Source organism: Mustela putorius, unplaced genomic scaffold (assembly GCF_011764305.1).
Source record: "Mustela putorius furo isolate JIRA1106 unplaced genomic scaffold, ASM1176430v1.1 tig00003896_pilon_pilon_pilon, whole genome shotgun sequence".
NCBI lineage: Eukaryota > Metazoa > Chordata > Mammalia > Carnivora > Mustelidae > Mustela > Mustela putorius.
In genome coordinates, this window is record NW_025422045.1 from 5,979,574 (window position 1) to 6,003,373 (window position 23,800).

At 42.7% G+C, this 23,800-nt stretch overlaps 2 protein-coding genes across 4 annotated transcripts in view; one reads left to right on the top strand and one right to left on the bottom strand.

Annotated features, from left to right (window-relative positions):
- Positions 1-9,327, bottom strand: part of VPS13C (vacuolar protein sorting 13 homolog C) — a 179,445-nt gene extending 170,118 nt beyond the window's left edge. For 2 of the 3 annotated variants that reach the window (XM_045067510.1, XM_045067509.1), the window contains exon 1: positions 9,137-9,326. In XM_045067510.1, the coding sequence (XP_044923445.1) occupies positions 9,137-9,236 (100 nt within the window). In that variant the 5' untranslated portion in view covers positions 9,237-9,326. Of the gene's footprint in view, positions 1-9,136 lie in introns of all 3 variants that reach the window. The other variant, XM_045067511.1, reaches the window with a different exon arrangement.
- Positions 9,328-17,080: 7,753 nt separating this feature from the next.
- Positions 17,081-19,213, top strand: C2CD4A (C2 calcium dependent domain containing 4A). Its single transcript, XM_045067514.1, has one exon. The coding sequence runs from the start codon at positions 17,728-17,730 to the stop codon at positions 18,796-18,798; it is 1,071 nt and encodes a 356-aa protein (XP_044923449.1). The 5' UTR covers positions 17,081-17,727; the 3' UTR covers positions 18,799-19,213.
- The last annotated feature ends 4,587 nt before the right edge of the window (positions 19,214-23,800 follow it).

The window sequence follows — 23,800 nt, forward strand, 5'->3', positions numbered from 1 at the left end:
CTCCAATCCAGGACCATGGGATCATGACCTGAGTTGATGGCAGACGCCCAACCAACCAAGCCACCCAAGTGCCCCAAAGTTAATCATAAAGAGTATTTTCAGAAGTACCTGGATCAAAATTTATCTAATAATCTTTACTAATGAACCAGAAGATGAAAATGATAGTAAATCCATTAAATTAGCAAGTGACACCAAGGTAAGCAGAGTTGGAGTCACCTCAAAAAAATACAATAGAAAAAGAAATGTTGCAGGGGCGCCTGGGTGGCTCAGTGGGTTAAGCCGCTGCCTTCGGCTCAGGTCATGATCTCAGGGTCCTGGGATCGAGTCCCGCATCGGGCTCTCTGCTCGGCAGGGAGCCTGCTTCCTCCTCCCTCTCTCTCTCTGCTTGCCTCTCTAACTACTTGTGATCTCTATCTGTCAAATAAATAAATAAAATCTTTAAAAAAAAAAAAGAAATGTTGCTAAATTAAAGAAAACAACCAACTTAGTACATTTAGGAATACAAATGAAATGGTACTGGCATAATATGAAACAAGCCTAAATTCAAGAATGGATTCTAAAGCACCTAATAGCTTACAAAATAAATGAAGAAAGACAGTACTGATGTTAAATACTTCCAGGCAGAAATAATCTGTCTGAACTTTCACAGAAGTTTAGCTATATCTTTCTTATGGTACTTAACTACCTAAATCCCCAACTTGATTATAAATTCCTTACTGATTCTCCTCATAGTAGAAGCTCAATAAACACTGACATAATTGATTTAGAATGCATATTATACTAGAGTAGGACAACTACAATAAGAACTAAAATTGAGAAGCGCGCCTGGGTGGCTCAGTTGTTAAGTGTCTGCCTTTGGCTCAGGTCATGATCCCAGGGTCCTGGGATCAAGCCCCACATCAGGCTTTCTGCTCAGCAAGAAACCTCCTCCCTCTCCCACTCCCCCTGCTTGTGTGTCCCCTCTCTCACTGTTTGTCAAATAAATAAATAAAATCTTTTTTAAAAAGAAAAGAACATAAAATCGTTCTATTTCAGAAAACACTCTTTGAGCTACCTTTCTTGATCTTCCATTGAAGGAGACAGGACATAGAAGACATCAAGCAAAAGAAACTGAGGCACAGGAAGGCTAAATGACTGGCCTAAGGACACTATGTCAACCTAGTAAGTGGTAGAGCCAGGGCTCAAATTTTCTGATGCCCAGTGTTTTGCTCAGAATATCACACTGTCTCCCAAAGAGCAGAGCAGAATGGGTAGAGAATCTTAATTCTGAAAATAATTCTATCTTCTTTGTGGAGAAAAAATGCCATACATTGAGAGGCCTGTGTAGTTGGTGGATCCACTTTTGGTCTTTGCATTTTAAGAGTGTGAAAAAAATCCCAAACCAAAAGGGAAACTAAAATCAGTAAACCTAACAAGGACAAAACCAGTAAAAAAGGATAGAGTCAAGGTTTATGTTAGGAGGATTATCAGAAGAAAGGAGAGTGGCACAGTGGAAAACACAGAAGCAGGAGATGGTCATCATAGTACTTTTCATAAATCTACATTTTTCCAAAAACAAAGACATAAATTCATAAGTTATAACTATTCAGAAGCATAAAGATCTTTAAACCTAATTCCTGCTCACTTTACATATGAGAAAAATAAAGCCTAAAAATATCAGGTGGTTTATCTAAAATCATACAATTATTGTGTAGCAGTGCAATAAAACCTCGGTCTCCTGACTCCCTGGTCAATGTTGTTAACATAAAACAGATATTAATTTAAAACTGTTTAAAAATAAAACAAAACAGCCCAACAAACAAAAATGCCATGCCTACTCCATGAAACTAGTTTTGCATATTATAAAACAATAAAAAAAAATTCATAATGCTGGGACGCCTGGGTGGCTCAGTGGGTTAAGGCCTCTGCCTTCGGCTCTGGTCATGATCTCAGGGTTCTGGGATCGAGCCCCGCATCAGGCTCTCTGCGGTGGGGAGCCAGCTTCCTCTCTCTCTCTCTCTGCCTACCTCTCCCTCTACTTGTGATCTCTGTCTGTCAAATAAATAAATAAAACATTTAAAAAAAAATAAAACATTAAAAAAAATTTAATGCTATATATTTATTTTGTTTCCTTTATGTATCACAGACTCATTACTTGAAAGTATATCAAAATACTGAGACATACTCATTCTCAAAAAGTGAACTAATGTAAATGACTGAACGGTTTTTCAAAGCATAAATCAAATTATTTTAATAACCATTGTTTTAGTAAAGAATACTGAAGAAACTATTGTAGCAATTCATTTCAATTGAACATTTCCATTCAACCCAAATTAACTAATTTAGTTAACAGGCTCCTTTTTCTTGTAAGATTTATTTAAGTAATCCCTATACCTCATGTGGGGCTTGAAACACAATCCCAAGATCAAGAGTCACACTTTTGTCACTCTCCTCTGCCCCTCCCTCCTCCAACAGAGCCATGTAGGCACCTCCCACAGAACTCCCTTTAATAGTTTAGAGACTTTGTCTTGGGAGACATCGTGAGAGGAAACAATTGACTCTTACTCTTTCCATTTCCCTGTTCTAATAGGAAGTCTTGGCAAAGAAAGGTGGAAAGCTGCCAGATTACCAACTTTCTCCCTTTCAGGAACATTTCAGGGATCTCATAAACGAGTAGTGTAGCAGAGCTTCCAAGCAAAATGGTTATCAAACTACCAACCTCCAGTTTTTTTTTTTTTTCTGGAAAAGGGAGGAATTTTTAATCTATGATGCTTTTAAAAGGGTGGCAAGGTTATTTTCAAATTAAGTTTTTAAGCATTGCCTTGATAATAACTGAACCTAAATATGTATTACAATACTGAACTTTGTTATTTATTTTACATGCTATATATAGAACAAGCTACTGACAAATGTGGCCTTCACTACACCAGGTGCTGGCTGGGAGGAAAGGGCAAAAAAAGAATTCCTCTACAAGTTTAGAAATATCTTGATACGGCTATGTTTTATTTGTCAAGGTTAAAAAGAAGCAAAGAGGCCTACTTTTTCCCGTATTCTCAAGCTACTCTACAGCTACCAGTTAGGACAATGTAAAATATTAGATTTGAATTTGTAACATTTCACTTTCACGACTGTGACTCTTCCCTCACCATTCTGAATGAAGAACAAAGAGGAAAGATGCCGTGATCATAATTTCCCACTGTGTAAGAAGAGCAAGAGGCACAAAGACAACTAATGAAGGAGATCACTCTGCTCTGGCCTTGTTCAAATCACAAAGGTTAAAAGCCAGAAGAGATGACCTTGCCTAACCACCTCATTTACAGACAAGAAACTAGGAGTCACTTGTCAATGACTTGCCAAAAGCCACATAACTAGGCAGTATCAAAGATGGAATTAGATCCCTCTTTCCTTAAGCTGCTCTACTCCCAACAGTATCTGGCAGCTGGCGGAAAAGTGTCAGGCCTGAGGTGAAGGACAGCACAGTCATCAGCACGGGCTCAGCATGGTTTGCAGAGCTACGAACTCTGTGGGCACTCCACCTGGCTTCTATCCCTGGTCACTGTAGCCACTCCCTGGAGTCAATACATCCCAGCCTCTTGTATACTCTACCCATCAAATGGAAGTGAGAATTCGGAATGAAGGATTTTCCTGCTGACATTCCATAGTAAAACATTTCGAAAAATCAAACTGACAAGATTCTACATTGCTTAATACTACTTAAATCAAGTTGCAAAAGATAAGGCATTTCAACATACCTTTTCAAAAACATGTTACTCTTAAAACAATTATATCCTGGACACAGCTCAAATGGCTAAGGGCTGTACAATTTATTTTAGGTATCAGTTTCTAGAGAACAAAACCCTTCCTAACTGAACAAGCAAGCAACATGCCACCACATATTTTTCTGAGCCTTTGAAAACCTGACTTACAAACCTGCTGGGATATAAGTATATATACTTATATAAAATATAAGTATTTTAAGTTAAATTCAAATGTAAATGGGGTTTTTTTTAAGAAGTTTGGAAAATAAGTGTTTAGATGTGTTGTGTTAGCGCTATACCAAACTGTCAAACTACAGAATATGAAAACCCTAAGTTTAAATAAAGCCTAGAAGAAACATATTCATGAAAATAAAACAAAGCAAGCTATTTTCATAACTCAGCCAGGTTTGTTTGTCATATTACTATCAGTATTAACAATTTAACAATTATAAGTACAAAGGATTTTCAAATCATTTAGTCCCAAACACAGTGCTATTTCCTCATTTTACAGATAAGGAAAATGAGGCTTAAAGAATTAAAATGTTTTGCTACAGGTCCCACAGTTAGTAAATAATCAGGGCCTCATTTTCCTACAACAAGGTTTTTTAAAAGATATTCAACTTAAATCACTGTATTGGGAATTGGGACGCCTGGGTGGCTCAGTAGGGTAACTGTCTGCCTTTGGCTCAGGTCATGATCCCAGCCAGGGTCCTGGGATTGAGTCCCTCCTAGTCAGTGCTCCTAGCTCAGCAGGGAGCCTGCTTCTCCCTCTGTTTGCTGCTCCCCCACCTTGTGCTCTCTCACTCTCTGACAAATAAATAAATAAAATCTTAAACACACACACAGGAATTGTTTGGCATTAAAAAAAAAAAATCTTTGAAAGAATAAAAACAGGGGTGCTTAGGTGGCTTAGTCGTTAAGCATCTGATTTCGATTGAGGTTATGATCCCATGGGCCTGGGATCCAGGCCCACACTGCGTTCCAGGTGTACATCGGGCTCCCTGCTCAAAGGAGAGCCTGCTTCTCCCTCTCCCTTTGCTGCTCCCCCTGCTTGTGCTCCTTCTTTCTGTGTCAAATAAAAAAACAAAATCTTGGGGCACCTGGGTGGCTCAGTGGGTTGAGCCGTTGCCTTCGGCTCAGGTCATGATCTCGGGGTCCTGGGATCGAGTCCCGCATCGGGCTCTCTGCTCAGCGGGGAGCCTGCTTCCTTCTCTCTCTCTCTCTGCCTGCCTCTCAGTGTACTTGTAATTTCTCTCTGTCAAATAAATAAATAAAATCTTTAAAAAAAAAAAATCTTAAAAAAATAAATCAATCAAAAAAATAAAAGAGGGGCACCTGGGTGGCTCAGTGGGTTAAGCCACTGCCTTCGGCTCAGGTCATGATCTCAGGGTCCTGGGACCGACTCTGCTCAGCGGGGAGCCTGCTTCCCTATCTCTCTCTCTCTCTGGCTGCCTCTCCATCTACTTGTGATTTCTCTCTGTCAAATTAATAAATAAAATTAAAAAAAAAAAAAGAAAGAAAAGAATAAAAACAGAAAAAAGAAAAAGACAGCTTTTTTTTTTGGCTTCTCCAATTTAAAGGCAATTTCCATAGTATACTTCCTGTTTCTAGACTTTCAAATAAAATTTCCTCATCCTTTTTATTCTACAACTTTTTGTTCATCATGAATTTCACTGTGAATGTCTATGTATGTATGAATAAATGCACACAATCCTTTTCAAATTGTCTACACAATATTTAGACTTTTGAAACTACTTCCTGACATCATTTTGCATTCTTACCAAGATGATACCTTTCAATCACTTAAGACATGTTTCCTTCTTAAACTGTAAATTTCATGAGGCATACACATTCTCTAAGTTCTTTTTCACTTCTTACTACATTGTGTTCAGCACCCAGAAGGTCCCTTAAAAATGAAGAAGACAGGGGCGCCTGGGGGGCTCAGTGGGTTAAGCCTCTGCCTTCAGCTCCGGTCATAATCTCAGGGTCCTGGGATTGAGCCCCACATTGGACTCTCTGCTCAGTGGGGAGCCTGATCCCCCCCACCCCCTGTCTCTGCCTACTTGTGATCTCTCTCTCTCTCTCTCTGTTAAATAAATAAATAAAATCTTTTTAAAAAAGAAAAAAAATCTAAAAAAAAATGAAAAAGTCAATCTCAATATTCTCCTCAGAGCTGAGTTTCTCAACAAATATTTTAAGCTAGATAATTCTTTGTTGTGAGGAGCTGTCCTATTCCTATTCATTGCAGGGTGTAGCAGTATGCTACAGCAGTATGCCCATTAGATCCTAGTAGCACAACTCTGCTACTAAATGTGACAACCAAAAATGTCTCAGACAGTTAAAAATCACCGCTTTAGCCTAGTCAAATATTCCAGTTAAGAAGTATCACTTTAGTTTTCCATGTGTTTCTAAAGAATAGTAAGATCAGCCCTGTAAAATTTTCACAGGTTGAATTCTTTTCTCAGGATGTGAAAAATAATTTTTTATAGATTTATTTGTCAGAGAGAAAGCGAGCACACAAGCAGGGGAAGTGGCAGGCAGAGAGAGAGAAGCAGGCTCTCCGTTGAGCAAGGAGCCCCATGTGGGACTTGATCCCAGGACACTGGGATCATGACCTGAGCCGAAGGCAGACACTTAATCGACTGAGCCACCAGGCATCCCAAGATGTGAAAATTTAACAACAGAAAAAATGGAAACAGCCAAGGTTTATGACACATAAACCTTATTTACTACAACAAATAGTTTTCAAATAAGAATATATAAATTTCAATTGTTTATAAAATTTGTATTATGGATGTCATAAATATCAGCTATTCCATTAACATACCCACTTGTTTACCACAAAAGGTTAAAGATACATTTCTTCAGGAATATTTTCAGAGCAGAAAAATAACTCACATATCTCGCCTTTCTTTTTCAGTGGGAGAATTAGTGTCATAAAATACACTGAATAATATCTATAAAACTTTCCTTAATAACAACCACAAAAATAAATGGTGGCAACACTTCACAGAAGCAGAGATGTAGGTTGATAAAACTGAGGGAATCCCAGATTAGACTTCTAATGGATACAATTCCTGAAAGAAAGGAGTTTCTTTTCTGAGGCTTATTATAAAGTGAGTTTGCCATTGGCAGCATACCTCATTCTAAAAGAAAGAAAATGAGGTGAAAGAAAATAAAGTCCACTAAGAAAGAGAGGAATAAATGACATAATATTGTGGCGCTTTAATTTCAGATGTGAAAAAGTTCAAAATCCCCAGGAAGCATAGTTCACAATTTCATAGTAAAAACACGTACAACTAAAATCAGAGTACTGGCACTGGAAGGCCCCTCATATGATACTTATTCCAACTTCCAATTTTAAAGAAAAAGGATAGAAAAATTTGGTAGAGAAGAAATCTTTGAATATACCCATAAACTTTGTTTCTTTAAAAATAAATCTGACATAAATAGGGCACACCGTTTTAACTTGGCAGGTGATTTTGAGCAGTGACCACGTGGGAATATTATATTATTTGGTATGATTTTTTTTCCTTTTAAAGTCTAAAGTACGATGAAGAAACTAACAAGAAGAAAGGCTAGTGGTTTATCCAACACAACAACCTAGAACCCATGTTTCCTAAATGCTAGCCCAGTCCCTTTTCAGATTTCCAATAATGTTTACAGACTAGAGGGGAGCCTGGGTGGCTCAGTCAGTTAAGTGTCTGCCTTCTGATGGGGTCATGATCCCAGATTCCTAGGATTGAGCCCCACAGGGGGCTCTTTACTCAGTGCAGAGCTTGCTTCTTCTTCTGCCCCTCACCTTGCCGGTGGTCCCTCACTTTCTACCTCAAATAAATAAAAATCTTAATAATAATAATAATGTTTACGGACTAAGAAGAATAATTTGTATTCAACAGTATTCTGAAGAAAGAGTTGGCTCCTACAGAAGGCACCAGAAATTTAATTCCTCTAAGGTCTCCTCCTTTACTTCTCTTTCTCCTGCATTTTATTAGCGTTGGGGGAGGGCACACAAAGGATGTAGTGTTGGGCAAACCACACAGAACCAATCAAATGATCAGCGACCTATCCAAAAAGGCTCCTCCCCAACCAGGGCAGTACTCCTGGCTCTGTAACAACACTGCTCAGTATAAATATATGGTTCACATATGCAATTATAAATTTCAGGAACCAAGTTTTTTTAAAAAAGGAAAAAGAAACGGGGGAATGAATTTTAATAATACACTGTACTTAACCCAATATAATTACTATTTCAACATATAATCAACATGAAAGATTGAGATCTTACACTCTTTTTCCTACTATTTTCAAAACTCCACCTCATTTCAGACTTAATAGCAAGTCTCAATTCACACTCACTACATTTCAAGTGCCTAAGAGCCGCAGGGCTGATGGCCACCCTATCGGACAGCGTGGGTCTGTAACTATTTGTTGACTAAATTAAAAGCAGTTCCATCCATTTGAGTAGTTCTTTGAATTTCCTTCCAAAGCTGACAAAACTCCCAAAAGTCTCTTGTAGTGTGAAACTGTATCCCCAAGATCCCCAAAGCTTAATATGCATTATCAGTGCAAATAATCTTTTCTGAAAAGTGTGCAAACATACTACTTACTACTTCTAAACACTCAGTGTTGAGGACAGAAACGTTTGTGTTTGGGGCATACACCTAATTAATGATGATGCCTGTCGTGGCTTGAATTATTTTTTTCTATCATCCAAAACAAAACTGAAAGTCATCTCCTACTGAGGTGAAGTAAATATTAAGGGAAGAAGTCGTCTTCTCAAAAGCTCAAAGTACTGTAAGAAGCCATACTAAACAGGCCTGTAGGAATGATCTTCCAGGGCCAACACAGATCCCTGCCCCAATCCTGCAATCCTAAAAAGAAGGAAGCCAGGTCCTGCTCGCCATAAAATGCCAAGAGAAGGTTAACTGCGAAACGCAATTTCCTTTTTCTTCTTCCTTGGTGCCACTTTATTAGGCGTGTGTGACCACGCAGCCATCCCCACTGCACGCGGTGCTGGAGGAGAAAGCCCCGTGGAGCCAACGGGGCCAGACTGAGGGCAGCGAGAGGACCCTCCGAGGAGGGCACGGCGGGACAGAGCTGGGAGACCGCCTCCGGGACGCGGAAGGCGGGAACTCGGGCAGCGCGAGCACGACCCTGCAGCCTCTCCCCACCCCAGGCTGGTACCCGGGACACCGCGGCGGCGGAAGCGGGCACAGGCCTCCCGGCATCGCGCACCTGCCGCCCCGGGGTGGGGGGGGGCAGCCGAGGGCCCTCCCCGGAGGCGGAGTCTCGGGCGGCGGAGGGAGCCGGGCCCGGGCTGGGTCCGGGCAAGAGGAGCCCGCAGCGTGGGCCCCTTCGCCAGCGCCGCAGCCCACCGGCCGCACCCTCTCGCTTACCGCCCCAGATCCCCAGCTTCAGCTGGGACTTGTTGAGGTTCTCCACATAGTCCCCCAGGAAGCGGTTCAGCAAGTCCGCGACCACCGACTCCAGCACCATGGTGGGGCTGAGGCACCGGGAGAGGGAGGAGCCGGAACCGCCCGGCGCTGCTGAGGGCGGCGGTGCGCGCCGCGAATGACAGCCCCGCGGGCGCCGGCCCGCCCCCGCGCCGCGCGCGTGACCCGGGCTGTGCGCAGGCGTGCCGCCGCCGCCGCCGCCGCGGCCGCTGGGAATCCCAGGACGCGGGCGGTGAGCTGCAAGCTGGCTGTGTCTCTGCTGCTGCCGCCCGTCACCCGAGGGCGGGCGGGGGTGCTACGGGGAGCCGCGCCCAAGGCACCAAACGGGAAGGACGTTAAGAAAAAGGGCAGGAAGGAGTTACTGAGCACAGCGACCTCTACGAGGTCGCTCTGTTTGCCTGCCGTCGCCTCCTGTCGGTCTTGGGTCCGCAGAGCTCACCGTCCTGGACAAAAGCTGCTCCCAGCGCCTCGCCTTACCCCAGCGGAGCGGACCCGACCCAGGGGGTCCGGCGCCTCCCAGGCCCCAAGTTCATCCTAGGAGCCTCCTAGGCAACTACCCTTTCACCCGTGTGTCAGCTGGAGAAAGAAGACCTGCACCCTGTCCTGCTACATTAACCCCGCCTGGGGCAACATCTCCGTTTCTTTTTGCTTCTTGAAAATTTTAATTTTAAAATTTTAGAAGTGAAAGGAGAGGGAACAGAACGGTGTCCTAGGATGAAAGATAAAATGGCAACTGAAGGGCGCCTGGGTGGCTCAGTGGGTTAAGCCGCTGCCTTCGGCTCAGGTCATGATCTCAGGGTCCTGCGATCGAGTCCCGCATCGGGCTCTCTGCTCAGCAGGGAGCCTGCTTCTCTCTCTCTCTCTCTCTCTCTCTCTCTCTCTCTCTGCCTGCCTCTCCATCTACTTGTGATCTCTCTCTGTTAAGTAAATAAAATCTTTAAAAAAAAAATGGCAACTGAATATGCATTGTGTTCTTGCCCTTCTGTGCTTGACTCACTTTTAGTTTACTCAGGAGCCTTTCTTAGTTACCTCATTAGGGAAATGAAGAACAGAGGTAGTACTTACTTTATTTTCTTTAAGTATGGGTTAGCTGTTAATTATATGTTACTTTCTTCCATACTGTCCTTGAGCTGGTCTAGTGTGGCAAGACATTGAAAGTGGGGGCTTTTATAGTGCAAGAACTCGATCTTAACAAAATTTAACCACCCATTGAATCCCTTTGTTTTTTCTTAAAATAGATTTCAAAAAGCTGTTGAGAACAGAAATAAACCTAAATACTAAGGTTATTGTAGTCAGAAGCATTTATTGGGGCGCCTGGGTGGCTCACTGCCTTGGGCCTCTGCCTTCTGCTGGGGTCCTGATCTCAGGGTCCTGGGATGGAACACCATGTCGCGTTGGGCTCTCTGCTTGGCAGGGAGCCTGCTCCCCCCCCCCCACCACCACTCTGCCTACTTGTGATCTCTGTCAAATAAATAAATAAAATCTTTTAAAAAAAAGAAGAAGAAGAAGAAGCACTTGTTAACATGTAATGTCTGAAAAACAGTGAATTGCTCCTAAAGAACTGCTATCAACCAAATATTTGTGTTCCCCAAAATTCTATGTTGAAATCCTAATCCCCAACGTGATGGTATTAGGAGATGGGGCCCTAAGGTGATATTTAGGTCGTTAGGTAATTAAGCAAAATCCTCATGAATAGAATTAGTACCCTTTTTAAAAAGACCACCCCCCCCAAAAAAAGAAAAAAAAATACAGAGAGCTCCCTCTACTTTTGCATGTTGAGAACACAACAAGAAAACACCCATCTATGAACCAGGAAGTGGGTCTTCACCAGATTCTAAATTGCCTGGCATTGTGATATTGGACTTCCAATATTCAAAACTGTGAGAAATTTTTAACCACAGTTTATGGTACTTTGTTATAGCAGCCTGAATGGACTAAGACAAGATCAAAGAGAAGTCAAAATGTCTGCAATTGTGTTATGTAAAATGGATGTAAAGAAAGAACCAATACTAATCAGTACTATCAATACCCACCTCTATCCTTCATGCATATACACAGAAAATATGTCCTTAACCATTTGTTTTTCGTTGCTCAGTCGCCTTGACAAAATACCTAGGAGGCACTGTGCACTTCTTTCCTTCACTATCTGCAACCAATGAAAAGCCAAACCTGTCTATTCTGCTTCTGTCACATTTCCTAAATTCTTCTTATATTTCACCTGGAGCATGTAATCACCTTCTAACTGGCCTCCTTTTTCTCCCTTCTCCAACCATCTGCACGCTGCCATGGAGCTAGTTTCTAAAGCACAGCTGAACTCAAGTTAGTCATATGCTCAAAAATACCCAGTAACTTTCCACTGTTTTGACGCCCTCCTCTAACTGTCCCCAAGGTGTTTCTAGTCCGCCCATCCTCCTCCAATAATCTCTCTCCCCTTGTGTACTCACACTAACTATGTACTGAAGGGAAAGCAAAAACAACAGTAACAAAAACAACAACAACAACAAAACAAAAACAAAAACAAAAAAAAAACCAGTACTATGATCTGGTTGGGATAGGCATGCACCATAAAACAGTTAAGCAAACAATGCAAGGACGTATGATATATAAGTAACAGTGCAAGATGATACGAAGATGCCACAAGCAGAAATAGAATGGCCAAACAAATGAAACAGAAGGCATAATCTGCTGGGAGACGTGAGCAATACTAATCCTTGTATAATAGTAATTCCTTGCACTTCTATGGTACTTTACACTTTTGAAAGAATAATGTGTGTTTTTATAGGCATTATTCCATTTTATTAATATTCAGTTTTAACTCATGAGCTATGATACCATTATTATGCCAAGGTATGCATTTTCATTTGTAATCCTCACAAAAAAATCTGTGGGATAAGTAATGCAGGTAGTGATACTGCCCCATTTTACAGGAAAATAAGTCAAGAATATTAAGCAATTTACCAAAAATTACATAGCAGGCATTAATTTCCTTTAGCTCCCTGAACATTGCCACCCTTTCCTCTTTCAATAATTGTAGTTAAATCACTGCTAGGCTAGTAGTAATTCTCAGAGATCTTACTTTGGAAGTTTAATCAAAGAATAGAAAATCTTGAGGCAGAAACTTCAGCTTAATATTGTCAGTATTTTTTAAAATTTATTTCTAAAGATTTTATTTATTTATTTGACAGAAAGAGAGAGATCACAAATAGGCAGAGAGGCAGGCAGAGAGAGGGAAAAGCGGGCTCCCTGCTGAGCAGAGAGCCCGATGCGGGACTCGATCCCAGGACCCTGAGATCATGACTTGAGTAGAAGGCAGAGGCTTAACCCACTGAGCCACCCAGGTGCCCCTATTGTCAGAATTAATAATGCTATTACAACATAGTAGAAAAAGCTTGCAAATTTTAGTATTTCACTTTTTAAGTATGTTTTGACAGTATGATAAGGTGCACACAGCAATGCTCCAAATCCTACATACTTCTTGAAGAAATCAGATATTTACAGTCCTAATCTAAAACAAAGTAATGTAAAGAAGTATCATGACACTCTGATGTATAGCACTATACCCAAAGGAGTTTGGATATGGAGGTTTAAAGAAAATAAACGTTGTAGTAATTACAGTTCTTACATTCAATCTGACTTAAGAATAATGAGACAACAAAATCAATTGCAAAAGTAAACTGCGGGGCACCTAGGTGGCTCAGTGGGTTGGGCCTCTGCCTTCAGCTCAGGTCATGATCTTGGAGTCCTGGGTTTGAGCCCCGCATCGGGCTCTTTGCGTGTCAAATAAATGATCTCTGTGTGTCAAATAAATAAATAAAATCTTAAAAAAAAAAAAAAAGTAAACTGCAATGTGGGACTGAGCAGTAAAAACCAGTGAGCAAACTACAATTTCCGTGTTAAAATCAAAATTAGGAACACTTGTTAAAAATTAACAACTCTTGGGTTGCCTGGGTGGCTCAGTCAGTAAAGTGTTCAATTTTTTTTTCTTTTTTTTTTTCTTTTTTTTTTTTTTTACTCTCCAACTCTTAATTTCAGTTCAGGTCATGATCTCAGGGTCATGAGATTGAGCCCCATATTGGGCTCTGCGCTGTAGAGGGGTCTGCTTAAGGTTCTCTCTCTCCCTCTCTCCCTGTCCCTCCCACCAACTCACCGGTGTGTGTGCTCTCTCTCTCACATGCAAATAAAAAATTAACAACTCTTGCTTAAAAACTGAAAAGTAAGAATTTCTAACTTTGCAATACCTCATACCCACATGCTATTTCCTTACCTTTTGTTGAGAGAAAGCAAAAGGGCTTTGGGGGGGAAAGAAGGAAATGGAGAAGAAAGCTAGAGAACAAGTATAACACCATGGACTATCAGAAAATGCAGGAAGATTAGCTGGCAGAAAGCACTGGGGTAGATTGCAGAATTTGAGAACCAGAGGAAAACAAATCTGGCTAATCCAACCCCCCTCCTTTGACAGGTGGATACAGTGAGTAGGAAAGAGAATTAAGGGACTTGCTAATGTTCCACAACAAGTTAGTGACTGTCAGAGCTAAAACTCAATGTCCTGACTCCCTGGTCTGTTTTTTCCATAGCTCCATACTCTACTTCCTTGAATCAGAAAGACAGATAAGCCAGAGCACTGGTGTTTTTTTGTTTGGTTGTAAGCTCTCTTTTTCTTGCTTTCTGTGACACCTGACCTCCAATTTATTATTTTTTTAAGTCTATATTGTTCAGTTTCCTCCTACTACAAGAACACCTCTGGCCTGGATGCTATGTGATCTATTCACCCTCACTTCACCAAATTATTTTAGAGCTCCGTTACTGGATGTTCCCACGGTTCTAGCTATGAGCCCTGAAGTGCCACAGCCTTCCTCTGAGGAGATTTGTGTGTTCCAGACAAAGGGCTGGATCCTGTTACACCATCTTCCCAAGTACTTTGTGGCTCAGGCTTCTAAGGTAAGGAAAACATAAAGCTTAATGGGGCCACAGGGGACCAGCCATTCAAAGACAAGCCTGCTGCTTTCAAGAAACCTTACACAGGAAATGCTTCTAAAGTGTCTCTGAAGAAGGTGCATTGTTAATAAAAACAAAGCAAATCTGCCACAAAGAAAAATGTTTTTGAATCAGCTAATCCCTGACTAAGCAAACCTGTATAATAATAACAGCTAAAAGCTCACCAGCACTTACTGTGTGCCAGACATTTCATGTATTTTTTCTTTTCTTTTTTTTTTTTTTTTTTAAGATTTTATTTATTTATTTGTCAGAGAGAGAGCAAGCGAGAGAGAGCACAGGCAGACAGAGTGGAAGGCAGAGTCAGAAGGAGAAGCAGGCTCCCTGCGGAGCAAGGAGCCCGATTTGGGACTCGATCCCAGGACGCTGGGATCATGACCTGAGCCGAAGGCAGCTGCTTAACCAACTGAGCCACCCAGGCGTCCCCATTTCATGTATTTTTAACACAACAGTCTTGTGTGGTATATATTATTACTCTCATTTTACAACTTAGATTCAAAGAGGTTAACTAACTTGCCCATAGTCCTACAGCTAAAAATTTGCATAAATAGATTCAACCTTGTACAGATGTATTCCAAAGTCTGTATTTCTTCACCCATAAATCATTTCTCATGCTCTGGTGCTTTTATCCTTTCTCCCACCACAGCATAGCTTTGCTTAACAACTTCTCAGATGGTGAGCCTCCCCATTTTAACCAAGGGCTCTCTGGGCTCTCACTTGCAGAGCTAACAGCCTCTTGTTTCCTGACAAAATGTGAGCCAAAACACATTCTCAAGTGTATATATAATTCAGCAATCATTCTCCCATAAATTTAGCATTGCCCCCCAAGAATCTGGGCCAGGCATGGAGATGATATAAAGACAAAGAAGTAACTAGTCAAGGGCATGGCAAGCCCAGGGATCTGTCAACGCTGCCTCCCTGCCAAGACTAAATATATAAATCCTGTTCAATAGTTTCTTCTCGCTTCTGCCTCTGCTAGACAGAATTCAAATATTTCATCCTCATCATTGCTCCTTTGATAGATGTATATAGCTGATGTGATCTTGTATAGCCTGGATCCACGTGCCTAAGATGGAGGCTAAAACTCAGGAAGCATTCAATAAACATTGCTTTGAATGAATAAATGAACTAATGAGCACTTGTTCTCTTCTGTAATAACAAATATCATATCAGACATTGTGTATATTAGGTTGTATGCTCAACTCTTAACATGCATAATCTTAGTATATACTTATGACAACCCTATAGGTACATACTATTATTCTCAGAAGGGATGAGGGAGCTCTCCTGGGTCTCTTTTATAACATCGTTAATTTCATTACCTCTTAAATGTCCGAACTACAATTGTACATTTGATACAGGGGCTTGGAAAGCTTTAGTAACTTTCTCATGTCATAATAAGGAGTTATTCTACAATCAAAACCAGATCTGACTTCAGACCCGGGTTTTTGTTTTTTTTTTTTTTTTTTTAAGATTTTATTTATCTGTTTGACAGACAGAAATCACGAGTAGGCAGAGAGGCAGGCAGAAAGAGAGGAGGAAGCAGGCTCCCTGCGGAGCAGAGAGCCCCATGTAGCCATCCATCCCAGGACCCTGAGATCATGAGCTGAAGGCAGAGGCTTTAACCCACTGAGCCACCCAGGCGCCCCCAGATCCAGTTTTCTTAACCACAGCACTCAATAGTGTCTCTTCTATTTTTATTATCATTAATAATAATTGCAACCTCTGTGTATCTAGCTCTTACCATGTTCCAGGCACAATGCTAAATATTTTACATTATTAGATTCATTTAATTCCCAAAGCAACTCATTTATGCTCACTAATGTGTATTATTACCTCCATTTCCCAACACTGCGAACATGGTAAGTTACTAGGAATAATCACAATTCGCAAGTTTATGTGACAGTTCTAGAGACTATTGTGTAAATCATGGAGCAATGTATACCCTGAAAACAAAATGCACATGTCCCATCCTAAAACCCTTTGGATGAATTTAATTTACTGAACCTTATTTTGTTTAATTACTAAACATTATTTGGAGAAACAATTAACTTACAAGGAAGGATTTTAAGCAGAAATAGCATACACCCAAATTCTGAACAAAATGCCTCAGATCTCTTTTAAGCTGAGCTAGCCGGTAGCAGTTCTACAGAATGAACACAGGTCAGTTTTCAAAAGGAATAAAAAGGGTCTCCCAGGTGGAGACAGCCTAGAAAGGCCAGAGGTGGCGAGGGTGCCTTCAAAGCATGGTTCCAACAGCAGTTGTATGCAGGAGTATATATTCCCAATCAAAAATCAGCACGCAAAGGCTTAAGAAATGGGTTGTGATTTTTAATTACCATATGAGATACACACAATCTTACACGTAATTTTAAGTGTATACTAACTGATTTCTTAACATATGGAAACACCTCTGTAACCGCACCCAGATCAAGATAGGGAATATTTGCAGCACTCCATAAGGTTCCGGTACCGAATGAATTCTAATCAACAAAGAAAATACATTTAAAATCAGGTCTGAACATCAGAAAGCAGGTAAGAAACTTCGAAGGCTGGCTTTTTGGAGGACAGGGACGGTATTAGGTAAAAAATAAGACAAACCCGACTTGCATCTTCTTTTAGTGGTGTGCGAAGAGTGCTTCAGTGGATTCACATTCATACCTGCGGCGATGCTCCCAATGACTCTCGATATAGTCGAGATTTAACCTTTTTAGCACGTGAGAAAATAGAAACTTGTTTAGGGTTTCTGAGAATAACAGACCCACCAGGCATAAGGGAGAGAAGGAACTGGATGTTTTGAATTTGCGCAGTCCACGTAGCCACGTGGCAGAGCGGAAGGCCTGGCATCGGGTTACCAAGCAGCGTCTTTCGCGCCCGCGCATTGGCCGGCGGTCAGGGCTGCAAGTATAAAGGCTCAGGCCGGCTGTCCTAGAACAGCGGTGCTGAATCCGGCCGCGCGCGCTTTGAACTTTGCGGAGGTGACGCGCCTCCCTGGCTGGGTGCCTCAGGCAGAACCGTGCAGACACCCATCTGACACCGGACCCCAGGTACGGGAGGAGGAACCCACCTTGTTTAACTCTCCTGGGAGCAAGCCGTGAGTCCTAGAGGGGATAATAATTATTATTCTAATTCTCGCCAAGGACTAGAGTGCAATAATCCAAGGATTCGGGAAACGATTGCACAAGCAAAGCTCTTCTTGGCACTGAGGACGGCACGACCAAAGTGAGAGGCCAACATTTTGAGAGCCTCCCCCTTGGGCTAGCGGAGGATCGAGATTAAATCAACAAGCCCCGAAGTGTACAGAACTGCTAGAGACAAGAGAAAAACGATTGTTCATCAGTCACTGAGACATAGCTCGCAATAGCAGCGAGAAGGGCAGCTGGAATAGTCCCAGGGGAGGAAGAAGAAAGCACCCCTAAAGTAGGAGAAAAGACACGGGAATTGCGGCGCCTTGCAGAGCTCCCTGCGACGACTGGTGTAACATTGTGAAGTGCGGGCTGACCAGCACCCGCAGTGTCCTTGCATCCCGCATCCGCCACCTTATGTGGTGCCTGGAGAGGCTCCGCTTGGGTCCCGAGCGCCTCCTGAAGGGCAGGAACGGGATTCTTCGGACCCGCGGCCACCAAGTCCCGGCCCTCACGCCCGCCGCGTGGGAAAACGTGCTCACCCCGGACCGCATCCCTGAGTTCTGTATCCCCCCGCGACTTGCGCCGGGCACCGCCCTGGCTGCGCTTCGGGTTTCCTGGATCCAAGCGGTAGAAATCGACGACGGCGCCGGGCACACGGACTGGGACCCGCGCTCGCAGGCCGCGCTCTCGCTGCCGCACCTGCCGCGCGCGCGCACCGCCTACGGCTTCTGCGCGCTGCTCGAGAGCCCGCACACCCGCCGCAAGGAATCACTCTTCCTCGGGGGCGCCGGCGCCGCCCCGCTCCTGCTCCCGGGCGCAGCCCCGGACCACGACCCCGCGCTCCCCGCCGGCCCCCGGCAGACCCCGGACATGCCCGCGCCGCCGCCCCGCGCCCACCGCCTCCTGCGCGCCCCCGAAGGACTGCTGAGCCGCGCGCTGCGGGCCCGGAGGGGCCGTGGCCTGGCGCGCGCCCGCTCCGTGTCCAGCGGGGACTACGATGACGACGAGCGCGGCGCCGGCTCCCGGCCCCCGGCCCGGGCCCCCTCCGCGTCCCCGCCGTCGCCTCCATCGCCTGGCCCCGACCCGCGGCCCGAGCGCCTGGAGGCCGAGGGCACCGTGGCCCTGGGCCGCGACGGGGGCGCCCTGCGCCTGGCCGCCGAGTACAGCCGGGCCAGCGGGCGGCTCCGCGTGCGGCTGCTCGGCGCCGAGGGCCTGCCCGCAGGGACCGCCGAGCCCCGCGCCGTGGGCTGCCGCGTCAGCTTCGTCCTGCGCTCTCCAGGCAAGACGCGCCCGCAGCGCAGCGCCGTGGTGCGGCCGAGCCGCAAGGCCGCCTTCGACCAGGACGTGTGCCTGGACGGGCTGTCGGAGGAGCAGGTGCGCCGCCTGGCCGTGCGCGTCCAGGCGGAGAAGCGGGGCCGTGGCCGCGAGCGGGGCCGCTGGCTGGGCCAGGGCGAGCTGCTGCTGGGCTCCCTGCTGCTCCCCTGAGGGCGCTCGGGCCTCAGGCCCTCCCCTTGGGGCGCTCTCCGCGCGCTGGGACCTCGGACCCTTACAGCCGCTTCGGACAAAATAAATGCTATTTATTTTTATATTCAGGCCTTTGTTCAGTCCAATATTAGCACATACATTGCTAGATTATCACAATAAAGGACGTAGTATTTTGTGTAATACCTTCAAAATTCATTTCAGCAAATGGTATGGTGTTCTGCAGGAGTGGTTCCCAATATAGACATACAATTGCACTTCATCTTCCCCAATATAGATAGACAATTGCGACTTCATGCTCCCCACTGCTCTGTTGGGAGACTCTGGATCACAGGAAGTGTTAAAACTAGAGGGTGTGCTGGTGATCTCTTTGCCCCAACCTCTCAACTGAAGTTTGTTCATTCCACAACATCCATTGATCGCAACATCCATCTTAGAGCGTGTGTTATCTTTGAAACATCATTTAAGACCCCAGGTGATAAAATGAGGCCAAGAAAGATGAAGTAACTTGTTCAAGGTCAACAGTGAATTATTAATAGGAACTCAGATCTGATGCTTTTAGCTCCATCTTTCTGAGAAAGCACTGGAAAAATGGAAACCACTTTAATATTCTTGGCTAAAATAATGTTTTACAAGTACTAACTTGTTTAATTTTTAAACAAACCTAAAAGACAGGCACAGTTGTCCTCATTTTAGGGAAGAGGATATTGAGGTACAGAATATAGAGCAGAGTCAGGATTTGCACGGAGGCAATCAGTATTTTACTCGTTACTTTCTAGAAATAATACCAAGCATCTGAAGGGTTTATCTTTGGGGGACTGTAACTTAAATCTGAAACTTGATTCTAAGTTGAGGGTCTCCTCATATTCTCCCACCCTAGTGGAAAAGCAATTTGGTTCAAATGAGTAATTTATTATCTCATGCTAATGTCTAAGGTTCTGTTCAAGAAGATGCTAACTAGAGTCAGAGACATAGAAAAAAGGGTGGTAGCCTAACTGGCCCCAGCTGAGCTAATCTGCCAGGGCAGGGAGTCTAGAACATAACTATAATACTGTTCTACCTCTGGCTTCTGACAATGATAATAAGTGTATTTTGTTTTAATCGATGATTTTCCTTTCTTGGCCACACTCACTGCCAAACAAGCGTATTTCTTGCTTTCTTATGCATATTGGAGGAAAATGTGTCCTTAAATGAGGGTTCAAAATATTTGAATATGTGGTGTGGTGTGGTGTTAAATATGACTACATTAGCAGCCTGGATTCAGAAACCATTTCTGCTTTCACTAAACTGTTAGAGTTTTATCCACTGGTGCTCATGAAAAAATGCTGTTTAGACCAGGGTTTCAGTTTTAGTCACAACTCAGGTATTAGCTGAAAATGGGTTATTGTGGTAGGTGCTTACCATGACCATCATTGAACAAATGAGAAGAATAACTGTGAATTCACTGTGAAAACCAGCCACATCCAGAAGCTTCATGTGGTTGATCAAGTGAATTATGACATAACAGTAGCTCAGAGCATTCATGTGCTCTTTAGTGCCACTCTAAGTCACCATATCCCTGGTCTTCAAACCAACAACTTAAAAAAAAAATGTATAACTTTCTTTGTGATTTCACAATTTTAGTAGAGTGACTGATACTGAGTTCACATATGTAGTAGTTTAAAAGGAAAGTAGGGCACCTGGGTGGTTCAGTGGGTTGAGCTGCTACCTTCGGCTTGGGTCATGATCTCAGGGTCCTGGGATCGAGTCCCGCATCGGGCTCTCTGCTCAGCAGGGAGCCTGCTTCCTCTTCTCTCTCTGCCTGCCTCTATGCCTACTTGTGATTTCTCTCTGTCAAATAAATACATAAAATCTTTAAAAAAAAATTCTAAAAGGAAAGTAAATGGAAAGTGAAAACAAATTGGCTACATACAATATATCATGTTGGGAATTTATTTTGCTGCCTTTTTTTTTTTTAAATAAAAACAGATTGCAGTGATGGTTTAAACAGCAAAACCTATTCCAGAAAACATCGCAATCACTATTGTCACTAAATTATATACAAATAATAGTTTGGGGGAAGAAGCGCTTTATTAAGGTAACATCAACATACTCAGGGACCTAAATTTTCCATGAAATAATGGTGGGTATTTACAAACAGTATCTCCATCAATATCAAGTTATGGTTGATCAAACAATGTAAGAGTCTAATCAGCAAGACTTAAATGATGAAAATACAATCATAAGTCATAAAGTTTTGGGATTTTAGAGCTGAAAAGAACTTTAAGAATTATTTTGTGCAGACCCATGTAACATAGAAAAGGACCAAAAAGACAAACTGCAGATTGCAGTAAATCACACACCTAGTATAAGAGATAGGGCTAGGACCCGTTCTATTCTGTTTGCTCTGTAATAGAATGAGTCTTTGGAACACTACTTCTAAGAAAGAGAAACATTTGTATGTAAATTCTTTTAAATCACAGAACTAATTTGAATGTTTTGCATTTAAGAAATCTTCCCAGTACAAATTTTTTTCAGGAAAGCCATCAATCAGCCTTGCCTTGGGCAAATTTAAATTTGGTTTGCACTTTGCTGCCCTCTAGTGGATCACTTATTAGTTTCGTTAGTGTTTTTACTCCTTTGGTATTAGACCACCTCAACTAAATACTGAAGACAAATGTAATGTCAGAACCCATGACCTTGAAGATGTGTGCTAATATCAGATTACAGCAAAGATTCACATTGCCAAACTAACTAAATACAGCTATCTGAATTTAGAAGATGTCAAAAAAAATTTTCAGATTAGGGGCGCCTGGGTGGCTCAGTGGGTTAAGCCTCTGCCTTCGGCTCAGGTCATGATCTTGGGTCCTGGGGTTGAGTCCCGCATCGGGCTCTCTGCTCAGCAGGGAGCCTGCTTCTCTCTCTCTCTCTCTCTCTCTCTGCCTGCCTGTCTACTTGTGATCTCTCTCTCTCTCTGTCAAATAAATAAATAAATAAATCTTAAAAAAATTTTTTTCAGATTAAAAATGAAAACAAAAGAAAAACTTCCCATTAGTTATAAAGCTAGGAGTATGTGTCAATGGTATGTGGACTGCAAAAAAATTTTTTAGAGTTCTCATGTTTCTCAGTTGGGTTTAGGTATGCACATCTTTGCAGAAATGATATTGCATAATCTTTCCTCTTTTGTGGTTTAAATATATGAGTATAGTCAAAGAAAAATCCCACACAACAGACCACAACTTAAGCTTTAGTTAAGTACAAATTTAAAAATCAAGCCAATAGCTTGCACTTGGTTTTACAAAGGTAATACATTCTATACCTATAATACTAGCTTTAAAATGGCTCGAACATGCCTAGAAGATTATTTCTTTACAATCTAATTTTCTTTTATACACACACTACAATTCCAAAAACCTTCCCCCATATCCATTTCCAGAACCTAGGTCAGAATACTATTTTTGGTAAAGATATTTGAAAGAGCAAAAAGTGGGTACCATGTGATCTCTATGATAGTAAAGCAATAATATATGGTTAAAAGGTACAAACTTTCAGCTATACGATGAATAAGGTTTAAGGATCTAAAGTATAACATGTTGATTATAGTGGATAACACCGTATTGTATAATGATATTTCCGAAGAGTATAGAACTTAAATGTTCTCACAAAGAAGAAGAAAAATATGTGAGTGATGAGAATTACTTAACTAGATAGGGGGAGCAATAAATATATATAATTCGATAAAAGGCTATTCAAAAGGTTTATTTAGAGGGGCACCTGGGTGTCTCAGTGGGTTAAGCATCTACCTTCTGCTCAGGTCATAATCCTGAGGTCCTGAGATGGAGCCCTCATCACACTCCCTGCTCAGTGGTGGGGGGTGGGGGGAGGGAGCTACTTCTCCCTTTGACTCTGCTCCTTCCCTCTGCCTCCCCCTCTGCCCCTCCCTGCTCATGCTCTCTCTCTCAAATAAATGAGTAAAATCTTTAAAAATTAAAAACATAAAAAATAAGGGACGCCTGGGTGGCTCAGTTGGTTAAGCAGCTGCCTTCGGCTCAGGTCATGATCCCAGCGTCCTGGGATCGAGTCCCACATCGGGCTCCTTGCTCCACAGGGAGCCTGCTTCTCCCTCTGACTCTTCCTTCCACTCTGTCTACCTGTGCTCGCTCTCACTCACTCTCTCTCTGACAAATAAATAAAAATAAAATCTTTAAAAAAAAAAAAAAAAAAAAAAAGCAAGGACATTTTGTATCTTATTCACAGGTATAAATTGAAATTTTTGAAAAGATTCAACCCATGATAGATATTCCAGATAAACCTTTTATTTTTTATGTTTTTAAAAATCTTTTTTTTAAAGATTTTATTTATTTATCAGAGAGAGAGGGGGGGAGAGAGCGAGCACAGGCAGACAGAATGGCAGGCAGAGGCAGAGGGAGAAGCAGGCTCCCTGCTGAGCAAGGAGCCCGACGTGGGACTCAATCCCAGGACGCTGGGATCATGACCTGAGCCGAAGGCAGCTGCTTAACCAACTGAGCCACCCAGGCATCCCTGTCCTTGCTTTTATAGAATTAATTTTTCAAAGTTGGGGAGGGAGACAGAAAATACACAAATAATTTCAGTAGAGCTTCAGGAAATAAAATGAGATCATAAACAAAAGCACGATTATGGACAAAAAGACACCTCAGATTGGATGGTCAGGAAAGGCCCATGTGAAGACCTGACCCTGAGCTTTTTCTCCAGGTTCACATACATATTACCATCAGAGTTCAGTCCAGTTTGCTGACATCGGGACCCATGGCCTCCTAGGACCGCCTGATAAGTGTTTTCCTAGAAATTCCGCTGATACCTTATCACCAGTGGGAAGTACTTCCCATGTGGTTCAACTCTAGTGTGTAGAAGCTCTTCTGCCTCCAGGCTTATGAGTTTAACAGAATAAACCTGAGGCAGCCCATGGTGTTTACAAACGCAATTTTTACTATTTTGCATGTTATATTTGCATATTACCATACCATTAGCTAAGAATTTTGTTAAG

Excerpts from the sequence above, each read along its gene's own strand:
- C2CD4A (XM_045067514.1), top strand. The coding sequence starts at position 17,728 with ATGTGGTGCCTGGAGAGGCTCCGCTTGGGTCCCGAGCGCCTCCTGAAG.